This window comes from Rhipicephalus microplus, chromosome X, assembly GCF_043290135.1.
Source record: "Rhipicephalus microplus isolate Deutch F79 chromosome X, USDA_Rmic, whole genome shotgun sequence".
Taxonomy (NCBI): Eukaryota; Metazoa; Arthropoda; class Arachnida; order Ixodida; family Ixodidae; genus Rhipicephalus; species Rhipicephalus microplus.
In genome coordinates this window covers 485,038,406-485,062,229 of record NC_134710.1, presented here as the reverse complement: position 1 = coordinate 485,062,229, position 23,824 = coordinate 485,038,406, and the positions used below count along the sequence as shown (strand labels likewise).

Here is a 23,824-nt window from a genome sequence, read left to right as displayed (position 1 = left end):
TCCAAGTCTAACTCCTCTGTGTCCTAAGCTGCTGTCGGCCCATCCTTTTCATATGCTGGCCCTCTACATCCAGGCACAAGTATCTTCACAGCGGAAGCTTACGCGATACTTGTGGCGGCTAAACACATCAAACAATCACGAATACAAAAAGCAGTAATTTATACGGACTCCCTCAGTGTGGTTACGGCTCAGCACAATCTTAAAAAACAAAAAAATCCTGTCCTCGTCTCACTTTATTCTATCTTATGCACACTCTACACACTCAAACAACATGTTGTAGTGTGCTGGGTGCCAGGGCACCGTGAGATCCAAGGCAACGTGATGGCGGATCAGCTTGGTGCATCCGTCCACGAAATCAGTGCCACTACACCCATATCGATCCCGCCCCTTGATCTTAAGACGTCTCTCAAATGAAAGCTCAGGGACTACTGGCAGAGCAAGTGGGATAGACACACACAAAACAAGCTACACATTATCAAGCCACACCTTGGCCATTGGCCACCAGTATCAAAATCACGTCTAACAGAGGTAACACTAACAAGGCTCAGGATAGGACACACATACTCGACACACTCATATCTTTTGTCCGGTGGCGACCCACCATTGTGTGACAGATGTGGTGAGGCATTAACAGTTCTTCACGTTTTAATCTAGTGTAAACAATTAAACACTCTAAGAAGACAACACTTTTCATTATCCTACCGACAACATATACCATTACACCCCGCAATGTTTGTCGGTAGGGAACCACTTTTCACCTATAAATCATTGCTAGCTTTTTTAAGAGATGTTGGTTTTTACCATGTAATATACCCAGGCATTGCGTAGCATGACCTCTCAAGAGAGGTTGCTGCTGCAGTGGCTACATTGAGAAGCACTTGCCTCTCGGCCCTTGGACACAAGGGCGCTGATGAGGCATTTGTGCTAGTGCCAAATATTTTTACACATGCTTTTATTATCGAAACCTTTTGTCACCCATTTTTACTATCCATATCACGCCATTGGCATGATTTTATTAGTTATGTTTTTACCTGCGTTAGCGCGAGGAATTTTAAGGCCCCTATACAGCCACGCACCATATCATTGTCCACATATTTAGTCACTGAAATGGCGCTTTTTGGCCATCAATTGGCCCTTGCGCCATTGAGCCCTACACATCATAAGTAGTCTACATTGGTTAACAGAGAACCTTTTAGAATTGAGGTTACTGAATAAATCTCTTCGGCTGTACAATGAAATCTTGCATGGCCTCGAACATTTTCTCGTTGCTGTGCCCTAGGGTATGTGCACCTAAGGATTGTAAATTTGACATTGTCAAAGCTAATCCAAGGAATCGTAACAGAATTTCTAGTGATATCTTTCTTAATGATGAAAACTTTCTAGAAGAGATCAAAAAGTCTTCCACAGTTTCCTCTTCTCCATAAAAGAACAGAGCAGGGAGGGAGTCAAGCCTGCTATAAACAAAAAGTCACAGCTTTGCCACAAAGGTGAAGCAATGAACGCGATAGCAACCGATTGGAAGGGCACACGCAGAATGGCAAGCAGATGTCCCGCGTTTCTCACGCACAAAGAACACATGAAACATACTCAAAGGTACAGATGAACGCGAATAAGCGTCTCATTTGTTACTTCGCTGTGTCTGAAAAGCGCCCCCTTTTCGCAAACGGAGGCTGTGCAACGATTGCAGTGACCTTTGTGCACCCGGTAACTACAACAGAACCGTTCCGACGAAACTCAAAGGCTGGCCAAGATGTACGATTCGACTCACTGCAAGATAAGGGCGTGTGATTGAGTATACACCCCCTTATTCTCTATGTGGGCGAAAGTACGCATGAGAGATGAGAGCCGCTGCACGCTCACTGCACCATTTTGCTGATAATGCTGAAAACATGATAGTTCCCCCCCCGAGAAGCCCACCAACAGCGGTAAGTGGTAGATATGAATAGCTTGCTGCTTGATCGTTGAAGGAAGTACCCCTCAATGACTCAGTGGTTAACACTTCGCATTCATAACTCGGAGGTCCCACGTTCGATTCTGCGCGCCGGAGTCTTTTCTTTCTGGGATTTTTTTTTTGCATTTTCATATATAAAGACACACATACATATACGGTGCATGACGCCAACGTCTACGTTGACGCCCACGCCGACACCGGTGGCGAAATCCAGCCGAGAGTGTCCATATAATTGCTATCGCAATAAAACTTGGAGAGGATATTTGAGTGTACTTCTGATTAAAATGTTTCTTCTGGCTAGGTTGATGAAGTGCTGGTGCGAGGGTGTTTCATAGTTGTCTTATCAAGAATGAAGCAATGCAGAGGCTGAATTATATTTATGTATATGATTTGGTGCAATGAAATTATTGCCAACAACACCTTACAGGGGAAAGGCAAAGACAGTATTTTCTCAGCTTCTCCTCTTTGAACTTCTGTGGAATCCCAACCAATGCGGTGGACGAGGGTGCGCTCCCTCAGAGTCTGGAGTTCCAAATCTGCCTTGTAGATTCAATATATAAGAACATCTGAAATTTGAATGCTTAAAATGTTTGGCGTCGAATTTTTGTACTTTCTGCTCTAAATTATGATTCAGAAGAGCATTAATTGAGCGCCCTTTCTCTGTGACATCTATTATTCGCATGTTGGAACCAGGGTGTTCTTGAGTCAATACCGTACCTTTGCGCCTTTAGCAGAGCTTGAAAAGCACCTTTGCTGTTATACGAGTGTGTGACGGGGTGAGACATACTGGAAATCTGAAGGGGCCACTATCAATTAGACGTTGACTGTATTTGTCTTTGGGGAGTTAGAATAGTTCGCATAGTGAAATTTTGCTGTGAATTGAATCCAATTGCAAATACTATTAAAAAAATATTCAAAATCTTTCTCACCCCTATGTTATGCGTATTTTTGTGCTCTGTGAATAAGAGACTTAATTCAAAGTGTATGAACTTGAGCGTGTTGGATGCTATCATAGCAGAAGGCATTGTTATACAACGAAGATGAGAAAGACCAAATAGGACCAGTGCTGCTGACTACAAATTGGTGTGTTTATTTTTGCTGCACAAATATATATGCATTCTGAAGAGAAGTAAGACGGGAAACATTTTTCCATGCTCTGGTGCACTGTTTTCTCAAAAAATGTAAGACGCCAAACTCTACATATATACTCTTTTTTGTCGGTTAATGTGATTGGTTAACAGCCGATACATGAATGACCTACAACATAGATGGCAGAGTCTTCATATATTGCGCGTGCGCGATTATCTCTGTAGCAGCACACAATATGCACCTGGTAGAAGTTTGGCGAGCAATCATACTCGGCGCAATATACAGCCAAACACGGTTATTGGAACCCACACATAAAGAATTTTCGAATATATCGAACTCATAATTTATCCCTTTGAAATTCCTTTGTAGAAGTATACTAATTCCCACGTTTATATCGAACGATATTTTTGCCCACCTTCAGATATATCAAAAGCCAGGCGAGCTCGAAGGTGTGCTTCGGCACTCGCCTCCCCTCCACCCTTCCCCTAAGCGATCTTCGTAGCAGCGCGCCTCTGTGCGCGAGTTGGAAGGCGCGCTTTGGCACGCAGTGTCCGGCGACTTTCGCGCGGCACCACGCCTTTGCCTAAACCTGAAACACTCGAAAAAAGGTAAGGGCGAGGGGGCTCGAACTGCACAATCTCCAACTTGCGGAACGGCTTTTTTTTTTTCGTTTCTCTTTCTCTGTCTCATGCTTTGTTCGTGTACCCGTCGGCTCGGAGAGCAGGCACGAAGGAGCCGTCGTCCTCTTTTTGCCTTTTCTTTTTACTTTTTGTTGCTTTCTTGGGAGTTTTGATTAGCCAGCTATAGCCCGCGCCTTTTGCTGTTGCCCTCGCAGGTGGCCATCACTTCACCAGCGCTGCGTTGCTTTCGTTCGCCCGTCGCCCACGTACCACCGCATGTGCAGCATTTCTCTTTTGCGTGCATGGTGCGCAAAGCCGCTGCGGACTCCTTGAATTGTCGACTTTTCGTGTAGCTATGGCCAGCGTCAAGAACCGCAAGACCCTCGACTTTGCGACGAAGTTCAAAGCTATTCAGCGTGTTGAGGTGGGCGAGAAATGTTCGACCATCGCGGACGACTTTGGGTTACCACGGAGCACTTTGAGTACCTTGTTGAAAAACAAGGCAGATATGAAGGCAGAGGCGGCGGAGCAGCGAACTATGGGAGCCTGTCATGTGCGCACTTCTGCCCACAGGAATGTAGAAAAGGCGCTCTATGCCTGGTTCTTGGAAGTGCGTGCGAAGAACATTCCAGTGGATTGCTCAATGCTGATCACCAAGGCTAAATGGTTTGCCGCTGCACTCGGTGATACTACTTCGCCGACAACATCGTTGGCAAAACCAATTCTGGCGAAAGCGAACCTGTCAGCAGCCAGGTCACCCTGTAGTGGATGACGAAGGAGTGGCCAGAAATCACTGCAAAGTTTTTTCCTGCGGAAATCTTCAATGCCTGGCGAGACATGAAGATGGACACACTGGTCAACTGCTTCCGCAAGGCAGGCTCTGAGATGGCACACCTTGTGGAAACCGGTGAGGATGATGACGACAACGAGCGCCTAGTTGACGCGTTTCGCGAGTTGTCGTCTTGCTTCCCGGCTGCAGTTCTACACAACGTGTTTGCAGACGACTTCATGGAAGTGGACTGCAGTGTCGAGGTCAACAGCTCATGTGACGAGGAGACTCGTCCAGACGAGGCGCTGGCTACACGCGCGTACTCCGCTGCTGAAGTGGCGGCAGTGTTCGGCATCATTTGCCGTTGTATCGGCCACATGGAGGGAACTGGGCTGTTGCACCTGGACTGACTTGATAAGATCGAGACTAGCGTCTTCAACATTTCTGAAACGAAAAAGCAGACCAAGATTAGCAATTTTTTATCACGAAAATAAATCATTGTGTTGCAGTGTGGAATTAGATGTCATTCTTGAATGCGCCTATTGTAGGTGATGGCTCGCTACAGGTAAGGTCTCAGGGCCTCTATTTTTTCATATCGAATTTTTCATATATCGAACTAATTCGCGATCCTGTTCGAGTTCGATATATCCGTGTTCAACTGTATTTACAATTAATCTTGTGGTAGCCTTTACATACGACATACTAGCCGCAGTATAAGCTATTGCCTCCAGGAAGATTCTTACAAGGTTCGAACTAAAAAAGGCATCAATTTGTCAGTATATCATGCTGAGTGTAGTTGCACCCCAAACTTCCACCAGACACACATTGTGCGCTGCTACCGAGATAACCGTGTTCGCGAGATATATGAAGAGCGAAATATTTGTGGCATAACTGAAACAAAGAAGGAAAGAATGAAAAAAGACATAAGGTGCCCTATCCTGTCTTCTGCCGTTTTCTTTTTCTTCCTTGCCTTCATTGCAATCATCATTCTCAGCCTGTGTTAGTCCACGGCAGGATGAAGACCTCTCCCAGTGATCCACCATTTAACCTATCCTGAGCGAGCTTATTTTGTTTTACCCCTGTAAACTTCTCAATTTTTTTACTTTGTCTCTCTGTGTTTCCCATTCTTTGGTAAGCATTCTGTAATTGCTCTTACTGTCCAGCGGTTGTCCGTTCTACCCATCACCTGACCAGCCCAGGTCCATTTTTTAATTGCTTGATGTCAGCTAGGGTATCTGTATAGTTCCCTGTCAGGTCTTTTATTGAAATTGCACTGCCAATTAATGTAGTCTCATAATTATGTCTCTATTTCTTATATAAGAATTACTGGAATGGTTTGCATCTGGGGTAGTTGATCTCGCATGTCAAGTGATTGCAGCTTAAGAATTACTAAATTATAAAATCTACTCCTTCATTAATCTACTCCTTCATTGTGTACATATAACTCTTAGAAGCACAATACACTGAATGCCAGTGAGATATTTGTGCTTGTTTTAATTTGAGATGCAGCACAACGCATGCCACTGAGATAGTTCAATGCAGAAATTTGGGCCAGTTCGTGGGTGTAGAACTTATGCATATAAGCGGGCACAGCAGAACGAACACAAGAGAAAGGAATACGTAAACAGGACAAGTGCTAGACTAGCGCCGGTGCTGTTTACATGTGTCTTTCTCTTGTGTTTGTTCCTAGTGCATACCTGCCATCTGATTTAACCATAAAATGTACGAATTTAAACTGCGTTATGATTTTATGAATCTTGCCTGAAATTTAAAAAGATATTCTATTTGCGATAAAAAAAATAGCATCAGTAAAATAGTGTGGCCTTCGCGATTGGTTACAGCAAATTGCCGCAGCTAGTCGTGGAAGCCACAAAAACGGTGCGACCAGGAGAGGACAATATGTATTGGCATTGTTATCGTTACACACCTGCCAAGTCTCCCGCAATGTTCGGGAGACTCCAGATTTCAACTGTTTCTTCCATCTGTAAGGTTGCCATAAAAATCTCCCGGAAGTCGAAATTTGTGTGCAAGATCTGGCTGCCTTGACAAAAATGCAGGTCAGTTTGTTCCGGGCTTTTTGCGAGCCCACCGCATTTTATTATAAACGAATTTGAGAGGAATTCATCTAAACGCACAGTAGAGACTCAATGATGCAAAATCATGGCAGATACGAATTGGTGAAATTCTTCAGCCAAACTCATGTGTCCATTGGGTCAAAATTCGATGTTTCGAACACTTTTCCTTATCGCAGCATGTAATATGAACTTTTGTACTGAAACCATTGAAAGAAGGCCGATTGAGAGCAAGCTTCAGAAGTATGCGTGCAATGCGTGTGGTTGTCGTTGCCACAACCGCTGTGGGTGAAACCGCAGTCGTTCGACACGATCATGTATGGCGACAATGTTCCTGACAAATTTGTGTAACATTGCATGCGGCCAACACTCGACCAGTCAAAGCAATGCTGCTTTCTGCAAACTCATTGGACAAAACCGCAGTATTTGCGATCATAGGTAGCATGAAACCACTCCTAGCCATTATGAGACCGCAATGTCAATATAGGACATAGGGACATAGCTTAATGCACGTTGCACGAGTACAAGTAGATGGGGAGCAGGCATCATTGCTTTGCAGAGAATTTAGGGCCAAGACTGAGAGTTCGGAGAATGTCCAGAGGCACAGGGATATGCTCAGGCACGTGCACTGGTTTTATTTAACTCAAGGTCTCTTCATTATTATGATGGTGTGTGGTAATGGTAACTGTTGTGCCCAATTCACTGATGATGTTCTGTAAATCACAGTCTCTTTGTGGCAACAGAGCCATTAACACCAGTGAAAAAAGAAATGAACAAATACTGTCTATTCCATTTTGCTTTCAGAATTTTGCAAACTCTCAGGCCATGTTCCGCTGAAGAGGTGAAGTGATAAAAAAGAAGTTTGACGTCTTGTGATAGCATTTTCTTCCGAATGCAGAAAGATAGGGAGCCTACATGGCAAGTGGGCTAACACGATGAAGGCGACTGTGGCACAAAGATAACTAATTGTAGGACAGTTAAAAGGGCCTGTTGTATGAGAAATTAACTCTGTACTCAAGGAAATAATAAGCATTTGTTGGTAGTCCTCGGGCTATTTCTACTATTCAACTCTTCGGATGATGAAGCAACTTGCCCAGTCTGCCTCTGTCATGATGCCACGATGCGTGCACCCTTCTCCTGCCAGAAAAGTTGCGAAATGACCCCACATCTCGGAGTCCTTTGTTCTGGCAATACCGGTTGTCCCCGCTCCTACCAAAATCTTTCTAAAACGCCAGAGGGCAGCAAAGAAAGATGGAAAAGTGGATTGTCTACTGTTTTATAATTGCTGACCTTTTATAACTTGGAAAATGCTCAAGTTTCGCTTTTAAGAATAGAATGTGCTAGCATAATGGGTCCTTGTTCAAGTAGCCTTATTAATCGCTAGCCTGGCATCGCTTCTTAGTTGACACTGTGGTGCTAGGAAAGGAATGTCTGCGCATCTAACATTGGCTGTTCGAAACTACAGTAGAAACACGATAATTGAAACTCTGATGATTCATACTTTTGGTTAATTTAAACGAAATTCAACTTTTTGGGTGGCCGTCAATTTTTTCAATGTATTTAAAAGCCTCTTAATTGAAACTCTATCAATCGGCTAATTCATAATTTTCACGATTCCATGCCAAAAAATATCGGCTGGGGTTTCATCATCATCATCATCATCATCATCAGCCTGACTACGTCCACTGCAGGACAAAGGCCTCTCCCATGTTCCGCCAGTTAACCCGGTCCTGTGCTTGCTGCTGCCAATTTATACCCGCAAACTTCTTAATCTCATCTGCCCACCTAACCTTCTGTCTCCCCCTAACCCGCTTCCCTTCTCTGGGAATCCAGTCAGTTACCCTTAATGACCAGCGGTTATCCTGTCTACGCGCTACATGCCCTGCCCATGTCCATTTCTTCTTCTTGATTTCAGCTATGATATCCTTAACCCCCGTTTGTTCCCTAATCCACTCTGCTCTCTTCTTGTCTCTTAAGGTTACACCTACCATTTTTTTTTCCATTGCTCGCTGCGTCGTCCTCAATTTAAGCTGAACCCTCTTTGTAAGTCTCCAGGTTTCTGCTCTGTAGCTAAGTATCGGCAAGATACAGCTGTTATATACCTTCCTCTTGAGGGATAGTAACAATCAGCCTGTCATAACATGTTATGACAGGCTGGGGTTTCACTACTATTTAAAAGTTTGCATGCTTATATAATCCTAACAGTCTGACAATGAAAAATAAGTACCTCAGGTTTTCAAGGAAAAAGGCTTTGCTAGTAAACAAATGTTTGAAACAAAGCCCATGCACGGTACATGTGATGTTTCTCAACTGGTATAGAGAGCATTGTGCTGAATGCACATACCTACAGCAATGAAGCAGTTTGAAATTCATGATTTTTTTATAAGGACTGATACGGAGTGAATGGCCAATAAACTTATGGACTGTACTCCTCTGCTTGCTGTTTATTGTATGCAGTTAGGGTTTAAAAACACTTGAAACATTTTCGAATGTCATAAAATAAGGCCTAATCATAATGTGTGGTGCCACCTCTCCCAGAGTCATCTATCTATGAAATTCTGGTAATTCAAACTCCTTTATCATTCAAACAAAATTCTGAGGTCCCTTCAAGTTTTTAACAAAAGTCTACTGTATCCTAGAATGCCCATGGCAAGGGCAGTTGTGAAGGGCTGACCATTCTTTCTATTGTGAATTGGTGAAGTACCCACTAAGTGTTTGCAAGGCAACAGATACACACACCTTTGTAGCTGCGGGTTTTGTTGCAGTGGTGTAGCCATGGTTAACCATGATCCATGCATGGAGGTGTAATGTGACACCAACTTCGCATGATTTAGTTCTAATGCAAAGTCTGTGGCAACTTCTGTGTTCGGTACTTGTAATGGAAGAAGTTAGTGTCCTAGTTGTTTTTTTCTCCAAAGTTTGGTATTTGTTACGGTTTGTAGGGAGTAGTACCGCTTGTCTATAAGCTGAAAGGTTACGTCTGATTTCTATAAAAAATGCTTTATTTAACACAAGAATACTTTAATGTGCCAGTGGCTAAAAATCAAGTACACAAAATGTTCGATATATGAACCTGGATATAATGAAATATCGGTTGTAAAGAAGAAAAGGAAGAATAGTCTTGCAATAGGCAGTGTTAGGGATGGATCTTTGTAACGAATTTTCAAATATAACGAACCTATTTTCGTGTAAGATGCAACTTTCTTGTAATGAGATTTGGGGTGTACTTGTACAATTAAAGACTACTGAGTAAGGGCCTTATAAATGTTTTAATCAAGCACTCATTTATTGGTTTCCTGTCTACGGGTGGTTCATGGGCACCATTCACTTATTTTATGCAGTTGTTCAACCTCTTTTGATGTCTGCTACCCAGCTAATGTCGTCCAAGCGAATAGGTGCAGCAGCAAAAGCTCTCAAGCTTCTTCGGCTGGTGCTTTCCAGGTAACGGTGTTCTTTCCTGTGTTTGTAATGCCTCGAACAAAAGTTCAAAGATTATAAATGTAACCTTCAAAAATAAGATACTATATATACAGTAAAACCTTGTTAATTCGAACTCAGTTATTTAGAAATACCACTTAATTCGAACCCGGTTATTTCGAAATACTGCTTAATTTGAAAACTAAGTTCGAAAGTTTCAAAGATCATTTTTTCCAGCCAAAACACATCATGAGCTTTGTTATACTGGCCATTATTAAATGCATAATTATAACAGAAAGAATGTGCGAATAGTCGCATCATGACGTGCTGACGGAGTGAGGAGCAGGCGTCTTGCTGCCTGCATGTCACTACTGTGTTGCAGTGAAGATTTCGTGTGTCTGCAGGTGTACATTTCAGTCAATCACGACCGCGTTTTTTTTTGTTTTTTTTCTGGTGGCAGCAGCGAGGCCTTCAGTTTCTCCATGTTCGCGGCAAAAGAAAGACCAGGTTTTGCTGGAAAACATGACTTTTAGAGCCGCAAGGTGGCCGGCACAGCAAACGACGAGCACTGATTACTTTGAATAATTCTAAGTTCCTTGTATTCCTCTTCTTGTATGTTCTGTTAATTCAAAAACCCGCCTAATTCGAAGCTTTCTCCTGGCCCCAGTGACTTAGAATTAATGAGGTTTTACTGTATGTGCACTCTGTTATACTCTATTACAACCTTCATACTCTTGTGTCTTCATTGAAGCAGGTTGTAATAGGTAGTATGCTGGGTACTTATTGTCAACAAATGTTGGCTTATATCATCAATTTAAACTTCAGAATGAAGTGTCTATATAATAAGCACTGTAAGAATTTTTGGAAGACATCTTCTCAAAAGTATTAATTACTATAAAATCCCAAGCATGTACCTTCTCTACAATGAAAGATAACCAGGCATGATTTTGAAAGAGGGCAGTGTAAGGGGGCAGTGTAAGGGGGCAGTGTAAGGGGGCAGTGTAAGGGGGCAGTGTAAGGGGGCTTGCTAGATCACATGAGAAAGAGCCTCCAAGAAAAAATTGCACCTGGGCTTTTAATGAAATTTTATTAAGTACGCTTGCATTTTCTGTTTTTACTGAAGCAGAGAGAATCTTCATGTGAAATTTTATGTGTTATAACAAGGGGGGGGAGGGGGTATAGATTCTTGGAATGCTCCAGCAATTTGTGAAAGCTCAGAATTCAACTTCGAAACACACCATTCTAAGTGGGTTAAAAAATCGTGCACATATCTAAAGACTCACGAAACTTGGGTTCCTACAAAGTGTTACTGCAGGATTTTGTGAAGAAAAAAAGGTTGGAAAAAAAAAAAAAAAGATACAGGAGAGGAAGGTTGCACTTGCTCTGTCACGGCACATATTTCAAATCTCCCAAAAAGGGAGATTTTTTTTTTTTTTTTTTTCGCTCTAAGGACAAGGGTCTCTACGTTACGTGGCAGGGACGGGAAAGGGGAAGCCTGGCACCGGCGTGTCGCAGATCGACATTAGAGAGAGAGCCAACACTCTGCGACAGCTTCCTTCTTTTTTTCCCTCTCTCTCTTCGCACGCAGCGTTGGAAGGAGAAGGGTCTTTACGTGGCAGGGACAGAAAAGGGATAAGCGTGACACAGGCGCATCGCAGATCGGCATTGGAGGGAAAGCAAACATTCTGCCGCAGCCTTTTCTTTCCTTTTCTTCTCCTCCTTCTTCGCGCGCAGCGTTGAGATGTCCGAAGTGCCGTCGCGGGATTGGGCATGGTACTGACAGCATTTTCAGAGCGCGGTATGTTCGGATTAATCGTTGCAAGTGCTTGCGCATTTGAATTACAAGGCATTTTCGCCCATTGGAATACACATAGCTTTGACCGGACCACAGCGTGAGTTCGAATCAACCGGAAGTTCGAATTAAGCGTGTTCGAATTAATGAGATTCGACTGTATTTAGCTTGGGTCAAAACCATACACAATATGTATGGGGAGAATGCAATGTGTTATCACGTCTACTATACCACATGTGTTCATAAGGCAGCTGTCTTGGCCAACAGATGTCGCCATGTTGGCCATGATTAGCCATTAGCCACAGACCAGCAAATTTTCAAAGCTAGGTGACAGCTCTTGCAAAGCCTTTTGCGCTTCTTGTTCTGTCCCACATTTCGTGATCACCGCATGGCCTGGTTACAGCCTTGCCATGTGTGATTTGTTGAGTAGTTAGTGGTTGTGCAGTGGTGGCATTATGTTAGGACTTCACAGGTATTGTGTGATGATGCACCTTCATTTTTATTTTTCTTGACTTGAGTATGAATTGCTGCTTGTCTGTATTTTGCAGTGTAATAAAGTTCATTACTTTTGTAATGTAGTGGCAGTGTTTTATCGAATTTTTTTTAAATGTAGTCACTGTATAGAGTAACCACTGGACTCAAGTGCATTCTTTGCATGTGAAAAGCACAGAAAAATGGGCACCTTATTGAGTGCAACTGTTTTCTTTCAACAGGCAGCAGAGCTTTAGGGCGAATCTTGAACTTGTAAAGTTGTTTGTGCAACACTTGTCTGATCAAATGGCTACTGGACACCAAGTACTGGTGCTTGCTGCAATGGAGGTCTTTGGAGAACTGTGCAGGTAAGTGCACCAACTAGGACTTTAACTTGCTTCATTCATTTGAGGAGGTCTATTATACTGCTCGCTCATTGTTGAGAATTTATTGGGTCTCATGCACAGATCGTGCTGTTTATAATGATCCATGTCTGGTACACATTTTTCTAAAAAAGAAGTCAATACTAGCAGACGGGCAGTTTCTTTAGTTTAAGATTGTGCAGAGCACGATTGCGTGGCGAAACCTCTGGACCAGGTAACTTATTGTCAGCTAAATGACCAAATTTTGAAGAGACAGCATTTCGATCATTCTGACAAATACACATTATCAAAACGGTACCACCAGAGGTAGTTAATTCGTAGCTAACAGTGGTTTGAGCAGAAGAATATAAAACAAAAGACAAAAAGAAGGCAGGCAAAGACATTGGGCAACTAGCAGCTTAAATTTTATTTCCGTGCAAAAAGCCAAAATGAATAACTAAACATGCGTGGTGTTTGTTATTTTAAACATGCACAGTTTTTAGTTATTTGTGTGATTATGATATAAACAGGAGGAAATTAGTATGGACTAAAGGAAGACTGGGGGGCTGGCAGGAACGGAACCTGCAACCATTGATAAAAGGTTCGTTGTTGAAGCAATAGACTTTTTTCAAGCAATCACACAACGCCTCACAGTCGCGCGGAGCACTATGGCAAAAGTTGGTACGCCGAGAATACTGGCCCATCGTCTGCCAGCTGCTCGTTGGTGCCGTGCGAGCAGAAAGGGAAAAAAAGAAAACATGCTGCCACTTGTTGAATAGGGACCGACCGCACACCTGCATGTATATCTACACATGAAATGTGAAATAAATAGCGCAGTCAGTGTAGGTATCACTGTATGAATGTACGTAGAAGATAAACGGCATGCGAATTGTTGCGTACCGATACATGTGTTCAAAATACATAGCAACTGCTGCTCCATTCTCGATCTGCGAAATGTGAAGTACTGCCTGGAATTTCTGATTACTCCGCTGTGTTGTCAACCCTTTCGGGCATCTCTGTGAATAAATCTGTTGATGATCACTACTGTGCTGAACTTCTCATGTGCAGATGATGTTGTCATATTAGATATGCTTTCGTTTAGTTTTGACTCGTTTCAGGACAGTAGCGCAGATATACATATTCTTTGGAACCAATTTAAAGATCTTGTTAATGATTGCATAAATCACTTTCTTCCTTCTATGTTAAAGAAAAGAAAATGCAAATAACCCTGGATTTTTCGTGACACTTTGTAATTAAAAAGACGATTAAAATGCCTGAAGGCGAAAAGAGGTACTGCAAGAGATTTAGACGTTTTACTTGCTGAAATTTCCAAGCTTTCTTTGGAGCTAAAAATGAAAGTCTCATCAGACAAGCAACGCTACTTTTGGGAGAAACTTCCGGAATTTATCTCTTCATTGCCTGAAAAATTCTGGAGGCTCACTCCTCTAAGTAAACAAACTAATGATGCTTTCATTGTAAATGGGGTAATGAGTGATAATAGTGTGGTAATAGAAGATGCATATACCTCACACTTTAAATTTGTGTTTACTCATGAGAGCGGTTCATTGCCATACTTTCATGCTTCATACCACTTTATTTCTGACATCGCTACTGATGAAAATGGAATACTTAACATGCTTCTTAAAATCGATATTAAGAAATCACCTGGTCCTGATGGTCTACCAAACGAATTTCTCAAGCGATATGCGCCATGAGTGTCTTAATATCTGTGTGTACTATTTTACAAATCACCTACTGAAGGTTAGATACCAACGGACTGGAAAACTGCAGCAGTGAAACCCATTTTCAAAAATGGTAATAAGCAGCTTATCGTGAACAATCGTCCTATCTCGCTGATTTCAACATCATGTAAGATTTTGAAGCCTATAAAACATGACCATATTAGTGAATTCAGTGAATTCCTTTCAAAAAGTGAAATAGTGTCATGCAGTCAACTTGGTTTCAGAAAAGGGTTCTTGACACACACTCAGCTAGTAACTATGGTACACGATTTCTCTCTTGCGATAAATTCAGGTAAGCAGGTGGATGCGATCTTCATAGACTTGTAAAAGCCTTTGACAAGGTTTCCTACAAAAAGCTACTTCACAAACTTTATGTCACTTTGGGTAATACTAAAATTGTTACTTGGCTTACTGCGTATCTTTCCAACCGACAACAGTATGTTTCTTTTAAAAACCAGGCCTCTCAGATGCTTTCCGTTGACTCTGGCATTCCGCAAGATTCAGTACTTGGGCCACTTTTGTTTCTTATTTTTATAAATGATATTAATGACATCCCTGTGAAAATTAAACCGTATTCAAATGACTGTGTAATGTATTCAGAAATTGATATTATCAACGACCAGATACGATTAAATGAAGCCTTTGGTGAAATGTTAAATAGAATGTGAAAGGGTCATCATTTCATGGATTGTGAGATGGCCATCAGCTTTGACAAAACAGTTTCTATGAAAATTTCGCGCAAGCATAGCAATCTGCATTTCTAGTATTCGGCACACAATGTCTTGCTCTCAGAAGTTTACCACATAAAATATCTTGGTGTTTGGATTTGTAATGATCTCAGATGGAACAAACACATCAATAATATGTATAATTCTGCCAATCAAAAGCTTTTCTTCCTTAGACGGGCTTTGAAATTTACAACTTTCGATGTTCGTATTCTTGCATTTTACGCAATTGTGCAGCCTGTATTAGATTACGCATCCATAATCTGGTATCCTTTCACCAAAAAAGACATTGATAGAGTAGAAGGCATTCAAAAGCGGACGGTTTGATATATATGCAACAGCTTTGGACACACTTAGATCACAGCCTTGTTAAAAAGAGCTAATCTACCAACCTTGACACAAAGAAATCTTGTTCTCAGATTAAAATATCTCTATCAACCTATGAAGGTACACTACAGTGTTGATATTGCTGAGATCATCTCCTTTTCTACAGGTTATGTTACAAGACAGCGGCATGCAATAACAATCGCCCCCTTCAATATCCGCAACAACTGCTTTAAGTACTCGTTTTTTCCTGGAGTCATAAATGACTAGAATCAACTGTCTAACGATGTGGTGTTGCAGCCATTTTGAATTTGTGCGTGTGCCATGTTGTGTAACTAGCTTATTTTTCTTTTTATGGTATTAATAGCTGTATTTGATGCATTGTTTCAATTATACTTGAAGTGTATATCTGCATAGATTTTGTACCACATGTAGTTTGTTTTTTATTGTTTTTGTTTGTCCTACTAGTTGTATCAAATATTTGTATCCCATCCTGCGAAAATCTTAACGGGGTTGCATTATTTGTAAATAAATTATAAATAAATGAAGTATGCTATCGTAAGGAATGTGAGCTGGAACACTGAATTTGTAGTTATTTAACGATGAACTGCTCATAAAGCGCTGTGGCTTTTAATACCGTCACAGTTTGATTGGGCCATTAACACAAGACTGCAGTGAAGTGTTACAGCTGTAGAATTTTAATGTACAAGCCACGCGCTGGAAAAAAGAAAAGTAAACACATTCTAAATGTGTAAAGTTGAAGGAACGGAACTAAAATTCACATGCGAATACCTTGCCCTAATAATTTCGGTTTCTTATGAAATACTTAAGTGTCTGCAGAGCATGTTTGCTGGCAGTATATTCCGCATTGAGTGAGGCCACTATTGAATTTTACGTTGGCTCTTCAAATATCGTTCAATGAGCAATTGTGATGTCGTACTTACGCTCGACGAAGAAAAAGAACAAATAAACTTGGGCACATTACATGAGCAATAACTTGCAGCTACAAGAAGACGTGGTGTCCTGCCTATATCATATTGCATCGGTTTCTGAACAGCTCATTCGCACTGCAAACAAAGATTAATACGGATGACCTTCACAAAGGAACAAACTAGGAATGTTGCAGTTATTTCGTGCATACGTTCTGCACAGTCTGAAAGGGAAAGGAAGTTGAGAAGTGATATGAGGTGGGAGTTGTGTTTCCCACACCATATGCCTAGTAAAATTTTTTTCTGTAGAGTAGAAAAAGTCGCAGGGTTCTGCAGTAGGCAGAGAAAAGTACTTTGAGGGGCATGCGAATCGTTCTTTCAATTGTTGTGCAATAGTTTGTAACCGAATTCTTCTTGTGTTCACATATACACATTGGTCAGACTGGTTGGTGTATGAACACATGCCTCACAGAGCATCGAAATTAATTGAATGAAGCCACTTCATCTCACTTCGCATTTTCAGTCATTTTAATGCAATTTCATCTTTGAAGGCCTGGTAATCTTGCGCAGTCACCCTAACCAGACCATGCGAGAAATCTCGGAGACACATTATAAAGAACAGCGCACCTTGTTTGAGCCAATTAACCTTCACTATCGCTATAACATGAGCAACGTAATTAATCAACTGTAAACACCCGCCTCGGTTGTTAGTCTTTTTGTATCTTTTTGTGACATGCACTATGCACCCCAATTTTTCTTATACTATGTGTCTGTTAGCACATGCGATAACCATTCAGTCATGAGTGAGCGTTTCCTGTGTTCATATTCCTGTCCTGGTCATACTTCTGTCACGGGGTCATGACGTGGCCAAGGACAGGAGACTTTATGTTGGGATTTAACTGCTTATTTGGGCGAACCTGTAAACGGAAAGTCCGATTACCGTAGCAGTCTTTCACAGATAGCAGTGAACGGAGCGTCGGCCGTCAATCAACTACTGACAAGCGCCGAAGTGCATCGGCATTTGTACTCTTGCCGTCAAATGTTCTAGTGTTATCGCTGGCCGTGACAAGTGTTCCAGAATAATCTATACAGTTCGCGGAGTGGGCGTGATCTTATTGAAATGATCTACTACAGTCCCGAAGCTTCTCGAAAACTGTAGGCGCGGTTTGCGCTGAGAATTGTGTAGTATATTGGGGCGATAACAAAGCTTGAGGAATGGAACATGGCATTGCCCCCCTCTGAAAAACGCATCGTCCCGATGCTTCAACTAAAGATGAAGGTACAATAATTATGCAAGAAAGTATAATGAATAAATTACGATACAGCAATAATACAAAAACACTGTTTTAGTTTAATAACGTGCATGAAACGGCTTGAGGCGCGCGACATGGGGGACTTCAGGTCGCAATCGGTGTCGTTGAGAGTTCGTGATGCCGTCGGAGACAACCTCGTAATCAAGTGAGCTGAGACGTTGAACCACCTTGTACGGTCCGAAGTACCGTCGCAGAAGCTTTTCACTGAGTCCACGTCGGCGTATCGGCGTCCACACCCAAACAAGTTCACCGGGATGGTATTCCACGAGGCGTCGTCGAAGATTGTAACGGTGGCTGTCGGTTTGTTGATTCTTGATACGGAGACGCGCGAGTTGTCGGGCTTCTTCGGCACGTTGAAGGTACTCGCTCACATCGAGGTTTTCTTCGTCGGTGACGTTGGGTAACATGGCATCGAGCGTCGTTGCCGGGCTCCTTCCGTCGACCAATTTGTATGGAGATATCTGCGTCGTCTCTTGCACCGCCGTGTTGTATGCGAAGGTCACGTACGGAAGAATGGCGTCCCGCGTCTTGTGTTCGACATCGACGTACAGTGCCAACATGTCGGCGATCATCTTGGTTAGCCGCTCGGTGAGGCCGTTGGTCTGTGGGTGGTACGCTGTCGTCCGGCAGTGGTTTGTCTGGCTGTATGCCAAGATTACTTGAGTTAGGTCAGCAGTAAATGCCGTTCCACTGTCGGTGATGAGGACCTCCGGGGCGCCGTGACAAAGAACTTTTCGACAAAGAACTTAGCTACCTCGGATGCACTGCCTTTGGGCAGGGCTTTTGTCTCAGTGTAACAAGTGAGGTAGTCGGTAGCTACCACTATTCACTTGTTTCCGAAAGCTGACGTCGGGAACGCCCCCAGTAGGTCCTTACCAATCTGCTGGAACGGTCGACGAGGTGGTTCAATTGGCTGCAGAAGTCCCGTTGGTCTTGTAGGTGGTGTCTTGCGTCGCTGACAGTCTCAGCATGTCCTCACATAGCGAGTGACGTTGGTGGTAAGGCGTGGCCAGTAGTACCTTTCTTGTATCCTCGCGAGCGTGCGAGAAACATCGAGGTGTCCTGCCGTCGGATCGTCGTGCAGGGCCTGCAGGAGTTCTGGCCGCAGAGCTGAAGGCACCATGAGGAGGTACTTGGCTCGAAGCAGTGAAAAGTTTTTCTTTTGGAGAAAACCGTTTCGCAGGAAGAACGATGCAAGGGCGCGCTTGAATACCTTTGGGACTTCGGCGATCCTGCCTTTGAGGTATTCTACTAGGGCCTTAAGTTCCAGGTCGGCCCACTGTCGTTCAGTGAAGTCGTTGGCAGTTATCGTTCCCAAGAAGTAGTCATCATGCGGGTCGTCGGGTGGTGGTTGGTCGACAGGTGCACGAGAGTGACAGTCGGCGTCGGAGTGTTTCTTGCCGTACTTGTAAACAACGGTAATGTCATATTCTTGAAGTCTCGGGCTCCATCGTGCGAGGCGACCTGAAGGATAAGGTGGCTAGCCAACACAAGGCGTGGTGGTCGCTCACAACTTTGAAGGGCCTGCCGTAGAGGTAGGGGTGAAATTTCGACGTAGCCCAGATGACGGTGAGGCACTCTTTTTCTGTTGTGGAATAATTGGCTTCTGCTTTGGATAGCGACCGGCCGGCTCAACTAATAACCCTTTCAAATCCGTCAGCCCTCTGCACAAGAACGGCGCTGAAACCTACGCTGCTTGCGTCAGTGTGTATTTCTGTCTCGGCGAATTCGTCGAAATGGCTAAGTAACGGAGGCGTCTGGAGGCGATGTTTAAGCTCCTGGAAAGGGTGTTCCTGCGGCGTTTCCCACTTGAACTCTACGTCGGCCTTGGTAAGGTTAGTGAGTGGATCGCCGATGTGGGCGAAGTTTTTCACGAACCGTCTTTAGTAGGTGCACAGGCCCAGAAATTGGCGCACTGCCTTCTTTTCAGTAGGCGGCAAGTCGGCGATGGCGGCTGTTTTCTGTGGATCGGGACAAACTCCAGACTTGCTGATCACGTGCTCCAGGAACAAGACCTCCTCGTACACAAATCTGCACTTTTCTGGCTCAAGAGTGAGTCCAGTTGTCTTGATGGTTTGAAGTACAGCTTCAAGGTGCCGAAGATGCTCGTCAAAACTCGAGGAGAACACGACGACGACGTCCAAGTACACAAGGCAGGTCTGCCACTTCAATCCTGCCAGTGCGATATCCATAACGCGTTGAAATGTTGCAGGCACTGAGAAAAGACCGAAGGGCATCACCTTAAACTCGGAGGCCATCCGGTGTTATAAATGCCGTCTTCTTTCGGTCTCTTTCGTCGACTTCGATTTGCTAATAGCCAGTCTTAAGGTCCATTGACGAAAAATACTTGGTGTTATGGAGCCGATCAAGTGCGTCGTCTATTCGTGGGAGAGGATACACGTCCTTTCTTGTAATTTTGTTCAGGCGACGATAATCGACGCAGAAACGTAGGGTCCCATCCTTTTTCTTCACTAACACCACGGGTGACGCCCATGGACTGTTGGACGGGTGGATGATGTCATCCCGCAGCATTTCATCAATTTGTCTCTTCATGGCCTCGCGTTCTCACGTGAAAACCCTGTACGGACTCTGTTTTAGCCTCGAGGGACGAGCAGAGCCAGAGTGGCCGTGAACGAAGAACAGTAAAAAGGTTTATTACTACATGAATACGGAGTACAAAAGAGCACTTGGTGCCCGGTTCACAGCGCTTATATAGCCATGAAGCACCGGTGCTATCAGCGTGACGTCACACAGGCTTCGCATGACACCGCACTCCTTCCCACAATGTTTATGGCCTATATCATTCGGGAGGTCTTCTTGCACGAGCACTGTGTCGAAGAGTCTAAGCACCTAGAGGAGACACAGGCATTCGCAGAGGGGACGTCGCCGGGGCAGAGCCTTGATGTGGACTTGCATTGGTTGTTCCGAGGGAGCTGAGTTTGCGGGTTGCTCCGGCGGTGCGGTAGCAAACCTGGGAGACGCATGAACCGGAAGGGGACGGGGGCTCGTAGGAGGAGCTTCGGACCCAGGGTCTTGAATTGAGCTGGGAACGAAACAGGGATGCTCACTGGGGCCTTCTTCACCACTCTCAAAGTAGCGCGGACGTAAACTGTCGACATCCATGAACCTGTTTTCGGATCCCACACGCACAAGGTACGTAATGGCACTGCACCTTCTTTCCATGACACTTATCAGCCACTTGGGATCACCTGGACAAAGGCCTTGAACCAGAACGCTTCCCCCCTCTTTGTAAGCTCTTTCCGACCCTCTTCTTTCGTTAACTTGGGCCTTTACTTTGGAGAACCATTCTAGCATTCGTCTCTCCAGGTCTGGCTGTAGCATAGTCAGACGAGTGCGTGGCGACCACGGCAAAAACAGTTCTGCCGGTGTCTGCCCCGTGGTTGTGGTCGGTGAGTTCCGGTACCTGAACAGAAACAGATTTATGCGGTGCTGTAGGGTCTTACTCTGGCCCGATGACCTTTCGTCGAGAAGCTGTCGTGTAAAATCTCATTTCACCGTCTGGACGCATCTCTTGGTGCTTCCATTAGACGTCAGGTGGTATGGAGGTGTTCTGGTGTGCCGCACTCGGTTCTTAAGCAGGAACTCTGTGAAACTCTTTGCCGTGAACTGAGGCCGGTTGTCCGTAACAACCTCCTCTGGAAGGCCATACGATGCGAACACCCCACGGAGCCTCCCGACAGTCTTCTCGGTCGTTGTTGAATTCATCACTAACACTTCCACCCACTTCGAGTGTGCATCCACCAGCACAAGGAGCCACTTGTTGTCTGCGAATGCGAAATCCAGGTGGAGTCGCTACCATCTGCGGCTCGGCCAACCCCAAGTTTGTAGTGGGGCCTTAGGTGAAGCGTTCTGCGTCATCTGACAAGCACAGCAACATTTAACAACATTTTCAATATTTTGGGTTAACTGAGGCCACCAGACATAGCTGCACGCGAGCATTTTCATACGCGTAACTCCCGGGTGACCTTCATGACAAAGTGCCAATACTTGTTTACGCAAACAGTGTGGAACAATTACCCGATTTCCCCACGTCACGCACTGCTGATCTACCGATAGTTCATACCGGCAAACGAAGTACGGTTCGAATTCACTATCAGTGACATGCACAGGCCAGCCGTTTTTCGTGTACCACAACACTTTCGATAGAACTCTATCAGTACTCGTTTTCTTGCTGATTATGTCAGCAGACAGTGGATGTTCATTGACAAAGGAGAAAAATTGTACGTAATCTGAGACATCTCGCTCATTCGTCAACGGCAATTGCAAAAGCGCGTCAGCGTTTCCCATGTTACTGCCTTTTCGGTACTCCTATCTGTAATTGTATGCCGCCAGTAGCAAAGCCCATCGTTGCATGCGCGCTGCAGACATTACTGGAACTGGTCTGCCGTGCTCCAGAAGGCTGGCTAATGGTTGGTGGTCCGAATAAATGACAAAACTATGCCCAAATAGGTATTTGTGGAACTTCTTCAGCCCATAGACCATGGCGAGAGCCTCTTTTTCAATGTGAGCATAACCTTTCTCTGCTTTGCTCTGTGGCCTAGACGCATAAACAATAGGTTTTTCCACCTTATCGATATTATGAAACAGAATGGCGCCCACGCCATACATGGATGCGTCACACACCAGCCCTATCTCTTTCGTTGGGTCGTAGTATGTCAAAACGTTTCCTTCCGTCAACCACGTTTTACTTTGCTGGAACACTTGCTCTGCCTTACGGGACCATTTGAAACCTTTTTCTTGGTTCAACACGTCATGCAGTGGTCTGAGTCTCGTGGCCACGTGGGGAACGGCCTTAACATAATAATTTATCAACCCTAAGTAAGCTCTTAACTGTGCCTCATTCACAGGTGCAGGGGCCTTCGTTATAGCTTTTACTTTTTCCTCTGACGAGCGTATGCCGTTTTTGTTGAGAACGTGCCCCAAATACAGGACGGAAGTTGGAAAGAACTTACATTTCTCTTTTTTCAGTCGAATGCCTCTTTCTAGAAACCAGGACAGCACAATTTCCACTTTATGGAAACATTCTTCAAAGGTAACTCCTGCTATCGGCATGCCGTCTAGATAGCAGGCTACCCAATCAAGTCCTTTTAACTCGTCATCCATAACTGCCTGGAAAATCGAAGGTGCACTCGTTATGCCATAGGGTAAGCGCATATACTTGAATAACCCCAAATGCGTGTTGATCACGACTAGCGACTGGGCTTGGGGATGCAATTCTAGCTGCTGGTGTGCAGTGGACAAATCCAACACCGTGAAATATTTGCAACTGGCCAGCTTTACAAACAGATCCTCAATCATGGGAAGGGGGTAATGATCTGTTCTTAGGCATGGGTTTAGTGTCACCTTGAAATCCCCACACACCCTGACCTGGTTGTTTGGTTTCGGCACCACTACTAGTGGCGTCGCCCATTCACTCTGCTGAACAGGTGCTAGCACTCCAGTTTTCACGAGGTTCTGCAGTTCCGAAGACACTGCTTCTTTAACTGAAAATGGTACCGACCGCGCTTTACAGAAAACGAGTGTGCTATTATTATCTTTAAGCACTAACTTAATGGCCCTGTTCTTAATTAGACCCAAGGTAGGCTCAAAAATCTTAGCATATTTTTCAAGCAGCAATGACACTTTGTCCAAGCAAACCCCATGTACACTAGCCCAGTCTAACTTCAGTGCTGACAGCCAGTCTCGCCCCAACAGCATAATGTTAGTACTCTCGTTTGTTTTCACGACAATTAGCGGAAGTTGCTTTTGCTGACCATTGTGCTCTACAGAAACGTTTAGCTTCTCTTTTACCATCAGCGGAGTGTCACCGTAGGTTTTTAGCTTAAGACTGCATGGCTCTAAAGGTAGGTTGGGCCAGTATTTCTTGCACAGTGGCACTGGTACAATTGACACAGACGCCCCTTTGTCAATCTGCATGCGCACACTTTTCTGATCTAGCTTCAGACAAATTTCGTAGAGTCTGGTGCGCCCCTCACAGGAATAGATATTGTACTTCACATGTTCACCCGCGTCACTTTCCTCGTCCATCACGTTCGCAGCGTCTCTGCCTCTGTCCCTACACATCTTCGCTAAGTGTCCGACCCGTTTACACACCCGACAACGGTACTTGCGAAATTCGCAGATAGATGCTTCATGCTCTGAGCCGCATCGGAACAGTGCAGTGGTTCCGCCCCCCTGGTGCCAGCAGGCATCCCTGAAATTTCTTCTCTCCAGCGTGGTGGGTGTTT

The 23,824-nt window shown here is 44.2% G+C and overlaps 1 protein-coding gene across 15 annotated transcripts in view; it reads left to right on the top strand.

Annotated features, from left to right (window-relative positions):
- The window catches only part of LOC119160784 (uncharacterized), a 708,235-nt gene that overhangs the window by 243,501 nt on the left and 440,910 nt on the right, over positions 1 to 23,824 (top strand). For all 15 annotated transcript variants that reach the window (XR_012887742.1, XR_012887741.1, XR_012887743.1 and 12 more), the window contains 2 exons: positions 9,843 to 9,942; positions 12,424 to 12,549. Coding sequence is in view for 12 of the 15 variants with exons in the window: in XM_075880899.1 (XP_075737014.1) it covers positions 9,843 to 9,942; positions 12,424 to 12,549 (226 nt within the window). In the remaining 3 variants the exon portion in view is untranslated. The remainder of the gene's footprint in view (positions 1 to 9,842; positions 9,943 to 12,423; positions 12,550 to 23,824) is intronic.